At 38.5% G+C, this 7703-nt stretch overlaps 1 protein-coding gene across 1 annotated transcript; it reads right to left on the reverse strand.

Annotated features, from left to right (window-relative positions):
• Nucleotides 1-534: 534 nt before the first annotated feature.
• PMP2 (peripheral myelin protein 2) lies at nt 535-5852 on the reverse strand. Its single transcript, NM_001082230.1, is given in 4 exon segments — nt 535-1977; nt 3280-3381; nt 3581-3753; nt 5735-5852. Coding segments are annotated over 4 exon segments (399 nt in total). The 5' UTR covers nt 5808-5852; the 3' UTR covers nt 535-1926.
• Nucleotides 5853-7703: the final 1851 nt, after the last annotated feature.

The raw sequence follows: 7703 nt of genomic DNA on the forward strand, positions 1-7703 counted from the left end.
CAAGACTCTCATTCTTTTTAATGGGAAATGATATTAGACACCAACATCTGAGTGCCAGATATTATCATTCCTTCTGCGGTGTCTTTGCTTCTAAGTTCTTTTGGCACATAAAGGTAGAAAATGTATATTTATACACATATATGTATACATACACATAATGCATGAACACCTTACACACATGCATATATATATATATGCAAACTGTGCTTGAGATTATACATATGTATGAACACATTTGCATAGCTTACAAAGCATGAATTTGTATTGATTCTATTCCATCCCTACATGTTTCTTTCTTGCTTGTCCTTAATCTATATTTGTAAGTCCCTTCTTTTATATAAACACCCTGGTTCCCATCGACATCAACATAGTTTCTCAGTTATATAATACATCTGAAGTAGTTCCATTATCACTTGAACATAGTGGCCTCCCATTCCTGCCTGTGAAAAATTATTGGACCCAGTAAATCGATGACTAGCTATGTGCCCAAAAGAAAAAAAACTCATGCATCTACAAAAAGTCTTAGACAAGAATGTTGGTAGCAATTTTATTCATAGTAGCCAAAACTAAAAACAACTCAATTGTTTTAACAGAAGAATGTATACATATTTTGTGATATATCCTTACAATGGAATGCTACTTTACAATAAAATGGAATGTACTACCACTATATGGCACAATGTGGATGAAACTCAAAAACATTTTATTGAATTTAAAAAGGAAAACAGAAGAAAGAAAAACAATGTATAGTCCCATTTATATATGAACAGACAAACTAATCTGAAGTGAGAGGAACTAAATCACTACTATACTTGGGTTTAGTGAGAGTGGCCCTGGGCAGGACATTGGGCAAGGGCATAAGAAAACTTTCTAGGATTAAGGAAATGTCTTGTATGTTGATTGGCTGTGAGTTACATGGTGCATGCATTCATCACAAGCAATTCAACTCTACCCTTAATATCTACATTTCACCTTCTATACATTATCCCTCAATTTAAAGAATCAGTTGGGGTAGAGGCTGCCCCTTTCAGCTGAGACTAGAAATCCTCTATTTATTTATTTTTATTCATTTGAAAGGAAAAGCAATAGAGAGAGAGGGAGGGTGGGAGAGGGAAAGAGAGAGACAGGAAAAAGAAATGAAGGAAGGAAGAAAAGAAGGAAGGGAGGGAGGAGGGTGAGAGAGACAGTAAGGGGAAAAGAGGGAGAGAGAGAGAGAGAGAGAGAGAGAGAGAGAGAGAGAGAGAGAAAGCCACCCACTGATTCACTCTCCAAATGCCTGCCACAGCTGGGGCTGAGGCAGGCTAAAACCATGAGTCCAGAACTCAATCTGGGACTCCCGTGTGCTTTCCAGGGACCAAGTATTGAGCCAACACCTGCTGCCTCCCAGGATATGCATTAGTAGAAAGCAAGCACAGGAAGCAGAGTGGGAACTCAAACTCAGTTATGCTGATATGGAATGCAGGCATACCCAGAGGTTCTTAACCATGTTCCCACAATGCCTTCAGCAGAACTCCTCAACTTAAGGCAGATTGCCTCACTTCTGATCCTCCTTCCTCTTAACTTTCCTGGTCCCTGAATCTATTTGAGTTTGTTATTCCAAACAATATTTTTATTTCCTTTTAACAGTCTACAATTACTTTTTTATTATCATTTATAATATACAGCATAGGTTATAATTTGGCAGTTAATTAAATGACATCATCAATTATTTAAGTTGCTTTAATACAGTAATGACGTGCATATACATGGAGAATGTTTAAATAATACTGAACTTTGGGTTAATCCTCATTTTTGGCCTTTGCCTATCTGAGCCTTTGAAACAAAAGCAAAACCAAACAAATGAGCACAATGCAGTATACTCAGGTCTTGTCAATTGACTACCAACATTAAATGATGAAATATCACTTCAGCAAGGAAACAAATTACTCAGACCTTCTCATAGATTCTGGTGCAGACCACGCCCTTCATCTTACATTCCTTAAAAAGGAGGAAAGAGATTAATTGACTACCAAAAATTCAAATCAGAGAACAATAAATTTATAATAAAATGGAATACATTTATAAGATTAAATTTGGAGGTAATAAAATATCAGTAGATAACCCAGAATTATGACCGCTGAAATAAAATCAGTTTTGAAGTTAATCTATGCTTTTTAAGAAGCAGGAATTTTTACTAAAGTGGGAAGTTTTATACATTGAAATCTACTAAAAGTATAGTTTTCAAAGCTATCTGCACATGTGCATCACCCTGGGCACATTCCAATGTACTAATGCCTTTTCCCTTGTCCCCCAAGTATTTGTGTTCAGGGGATCTGTTTGTGTCCCCATAGTGGAGTGTCCTCTCCATGTAGATCTATTGTGCAACAGGGACTTAGAATCACTGTACTAAAGAAAGAAGTATTCAAATCCTTGCACAATCTATTTATGTGCAAAGTGTGTGTTTATTCGTAAGCTCAGAGCCTTAATTTTTAAAAACCATTAGACAACCTTTGTCATGCTTCATATCAGTTGACAAGAGCTTTCCAAAAAGCTCAGCTTACATTATTGGCATGGTTTATTCTAAGTTACTGTGAATTCTTGAAGGCAAAAAATCCTTATTTCTGCAAATTTTCTACAATTGAGCCTTATGAGGCATATATTACTTTTAAAAATTAGACTTGCCGGGGCCAGCACTGTGGCGCAGTGGGTTAACGCCCTGACCTGCAGTGCTGGCATCCCACATGAGTGCCGGTTCAAGACCCGGCTGCTCCACTTCCAATCCAGCTCTCTGCTGTGGCCTGGGAAAGCAGTAGAAGATGGCCCAAGTCCTTGGTCCCCTGCACCGGTGTGGGAGACCTGGAAGAAGCTCCTGGCTCCTGGCTTCGGATCGGTGCAGCTTCGGCCATTGCGGCCAATTGGGGACTGAACCATCAGATGGAAGACCTCTCTCTCTCTCTCTGCCTCTCCTCTCTCTGTGTAACTCTGACTTTCAAATAAATAAATAAATAAATCTTAAAAAAATTAGACTTGCCTTTTCCTTTGTGAGTCAAAACTAATGAGATTTTTTTCATTCACTGTTTAACTTTATTATCATATTTATGTACTGTTATGTCTAAAATCTTGGGCCAGTATTTGAAAACGAGTCTTTTATGGTTTAAATGTGATTCATGCATTAACTCTGACTTTCTTGTTAGCGGTTTTACCCATTTGTATTCAAACAACAAAGCATATTTTGAAAACAATATAACCAGCTTGCTTATGTAGCATTATTTCTGTCTTTAGAAGTAGAAATATTCTTACCACAACCATTTTCCCATCCACCAACTTCCTCTTTATGGTTGTCTCTTTGCCATCCCATTTCTGTACCTGATTCAATGCGCCTCTTTCCAGGGTTATGATACTCTGCAAAGACAAGTTCATGTCATTGACTGCCCTGGACATCGGGTAACTAAAGTAGTTCATTCAGTATTTTTATCATAGAGGTCTCAGGAGGCACATTCATTTTCAGCAGAATGGAGCCTATGGTTTTAAACACCAGCAGGAATAAGCCTCTCTGAAGCAACTGATGGGACCAACTTGAAAGAGAAACATTAAGGATCACCTTGGTTTTCCTATTGTCAGCTGTGGTTTCTTCAAATTCCTGGCCTAGCTTGAAGGAGATCTCAGTATTTTTGAAGGTACTTTCAGTTCGTATAGTGATGATATCCCCTTTCTTGCTGATGATCACATTGGGTTTGGCCAAATTTCCCAGTTTTCTGGTGGCTAACCCCACACCTGAAAATGAAGTAGTATTAGATTGTGTTGCTCAAGATAATGTCCCCAAGGAGCCTGGAGGTCACAGGTGTGTAGCTGGCAGGTAGTGTCATCTACTACTAGTGCCTCCTCTCATGATGGTTCACTACCTGGTGGAATACATGTCCAGAACTCAAATATTTTAGGTTTTACCATTACAAAAGTAAGTGATGTCTTCAGATTTTACAGAGTACAAATATGCAGCTGAAATAATGAAAGCTGTCCACTTATACCATGTCCAATCTTACCATGTCCAATCATAAATATATCATTATCTGAATTAATATAGATACTATAGTTTGTACTACAAATATTATAAATATATTTTTAAATGAAACGGGAATAAACATGTTGTTCCATTATATTTTTTTCCTTGTTAATATATTGTGATAACAGAGCATAATTCCCCTCATTTCCTTGCCAGAATCTCAACTCTGAAATTTTGTGGCTCCTAAATTTAGCTATTAAGAAAAAACTATCCACCTACTTTCAAGATCTGTACCATTTCAAATGATTGCAAGTAAATAAAGTGATTTTTAAAGCTCTTCTGTGTTTGAAAAATAAAATAAAACTAGATCTTTAGGTTATATTACTGTCATCAAGACTGTTGATATTACTGCTATCATCAAGACTGTAGAAATACATGGAAGAGGAAAAATGTCAAATAAGAAATACATGAAAGAAAAACTTGTCTCCTAAGGCCCCTATGGGAAGTCCAAATGTTTTGATTTACTTTTCCCTCTTTAAAAAAAAATCCGTTTGGTATCTAAACTTATATCTATATTAAACAAGAAGTGAAGAGTTACATCTAATAAACTGTGAACTGTATACTTTTCTCTAATTCTGATTGCTTTTCTATTACATGATTTAGGACGTTTTTCAAACTGAATCATAGTCTCTGCGGTAGAGCTGAGTCTACATTCACCAGTCTGCAAGGTGCTCTTTCTCACTCTGTGATTTGAAAACAATGGAATGAGAGAGTCCCTGTTCAAGACTCTCATATTTTGCCTCTTCTTCATCTGCAAAGTAAAGTCCATAGGTCTAACCAATCACACATGGATTTATCTCATGACATTCGCATAGTTTCCAGGCAACAGTAGCATGATTTTGCTCATTTTAGCTAACACTAGAATGTTTTATACAAGCGTTCTTGACAGATAGGCAAACCTGCAGGCACTGTGACAAGCAGGGCAGCCTGTGGTTCCTGACATCACTCTCCATTATACATATGTTTCTCGGAAAATTTCCAAGAGAAATAGATGTTAAGAGCATCTATTGTGCTCATACTTATGTATCATTCTCTAGAAAGTCTAGAAAATAGAGTTTTAACTAATGACCAGATTTTCCATCCCCATTTGCTGTCCTAACTCCCGGGAAGTTCTCTGATGTTTGAGTAACTGAATTTCAATCCACTGCTACAATCCCAGTTGCTTTTCTCTTATTCACACCCCTAGTCTCTGAACATCCTAACTTAGGAAAATTTTTTGCTTTTCAAAATCCCTGTATCTACAACTGTGTAATAATGGACATCCTAGATGCAGAGAGAGTAAATTTTATTTTGGCTAAACATCAACATTTTAAAGTGGGATTTTCTAGTGCCTTCAATATACTCAACTCCTTCTTTGAGAGGCACTTGAATTGCTCTAAAACCAGGTTTCAGGAAGGCCAGAGGATGGGTTGACTAGCCTTCTATGGCTTCTTCTGGGCCTGCAACTAAAGCCCTATTAGTACAAAATTGTCTTTGAAATCAGTGGAGTTAGCATTTAAATTCTATTAAAAATTGCCACAAACAAAATATAATACATTATCCAAAAGATGGAGAAGAAGATTAACCCCAGAAAAGGATTATAGTTCAACCTATGCAAACTCCCCCGGAGGCCTGGAAAAGGTGTTAGAGGGAAGTGTCCCACAGCTTTCCTTAAAAAGGATCCTCTCAGCCAGAACAAGAAAGAGTGCTTCTTACCCAGAGCTTTCATGTAATCATCAAAATTTTCGCTGGAGACAAGCTTCCAGGTGCCTAGAAATTTGTTGCTCATCGTGATGGACAGAAGCAACTCCGCACAGTTCTAGGTGGGATCCAGGAGACTCCAGTGAGATGCTGAGGCCTCGGAAGATTCTTTTCAAAGATGTCCAGAGCATGTGACTCTCACAGAGACCCAATGGGGAAAGGCAGTGTCAGGACTGGGCAGTGAATGGCTTTTCAATCGCTAGCTGCCCATCCATCAGGATAAAAGAAAACCCACATAATGTTGCCTTTTGTCTCCAAAAAATGTTTATGAAAATGAATGAGAGGTCTATGTGAAACTTCACAAAAATATTTGGCCAATCTTAGATTTAGAAGAATGTTTAGGTATTTAATGCCTTGGAAGATTCTGTGGACTATATGATTGTGAGTGAATGTGTGTGTGTGTGTACATTGAAGCATCTTGGTCATTCTCAATCCTGAGTCTGCACAATTAAGAATTCTTACTGAAAGGGAAGAAAGAAGGGGAAGTGTCCATGAGTATTGTAATAACAGTCTCAAATATGTTGTGGGAGAGAAATGCAGGGAGCAGTGTGAGGAAGTATTCATAGGTAAAGGAGGCTTGGCATAGTTCACATATCCCAGGCAGGGAGAGTAGGCAGACAATGAGATCAGTCTGTTACAGTAGAGTACAGAAATGGTATTCATGTGATAGGACAAGAAGCAACACTATAGCAGCCTCTTTGACCACAGCAAAGATTTTCATCTAAAAAAATCTTTAACTCTGAACTAAGCAGGTTCTTAGTTACTATGGCAACTTTGAGTTTAAGCCATTTAAAAATAAATCCACAGGTCTCTAAAGAAAGGATTTTCTATTAAAAAATAATACTAATGGATATGGGAAGCTCACTACAGGTTAGTCATCAGACTAAGTGCTTAATACAGATTATCTCATGTAATCCTCTCAACAACTCTACAAGTTGTTACTGTTAACATACCAGTTTTACCAGAGAGGAAAACTAGCTGGGGAAGTTAGGTCACTTGCACCCAAAACTTGAATAAGGAGGAGCAGGACCGGAATCCAGCGCTGTCCCCCAATGCCTAGGCCCTAGACCACCATCTCACCCTGCTCTTTCTATATTACATTTGCACAGTGGCCCGGGTCAAAGGGGAGGCGATGCTGACATCATCATGGTTAAAAGTAGTACTCATTGTCTTCTTAAAAATCTTCAGAGATGAAAATCAAGAGATCTAGGCTATGGTGGCACACTAAAGCCCCTGAATTTGACCAAGGGAGCAAAGGCAAGTCCACTTTGAGCATAAGTGTCACTCTTTGAAATGTCTAATTGCTGCCATTCCTTTTCCTGGCAAGTTTTTCACATTCTGATTAATTCTGGTTGTGATACAGCTGATATCACCAGGTTTTATACACCCAAAATATTTCTGTCACCCACTGAAATCTTGATTCCATGTGAGTAGGGACAACATGTGATTTTGCTCATGTGCTATCCCAAGGTATAGCACCATGTGTGCACATAGTAGATAATGAACATTTGTTGACTGAAGAAGGAAAGAAAATTCAAAAATCTCTACTTTTATTGGGGGGTTATTCACAATCATAAAAATACGACAAATGCATCAAAAATGTGTGCTTATGGTCACTAATAGTATCTTGCTAATGTTCTCTCTTCCATCTCCCTCTCCTGCCTCCTCTTCCCTCCTGCTAGAGGAAGAAAATAGCAAAGGCTGTGGAGGCATCCGTAAGTATGGAAATGGGTTGTAGCACCTAGTCCTTCAGTAGTAAAAGCAGGGATTCCTTCGTGTTTAGGATGACATGATCTTGTTGTGACACCAGGAAAGTGCAAGTGAGCTGAGCCCAAGATGCAGAGTGCATGCAAGCCTCCGGGGCACCACCTGCCCCTCCCAGACAGCTCTGCAGGCCTGATATCCATATTCTCCCTTTCATGTT

This window comes from Oryctolagus cuniculus, chromosome 6, assembly GCF_051225735.1.
Source record: "Oryctolagus cuniculus isolate XC-2025 breed Fujian yellow rabbit chromosome 6, ASM5122573v1, whole genome shotgun sequence".
Taxonomy (NCBI): domain Eukaryota; kingdom Metazoa; phylum Chordata; class Mammalia; order Lagomorpha; family Leporidae; genus Oryctolagus; species Oryctolagus cuniculus.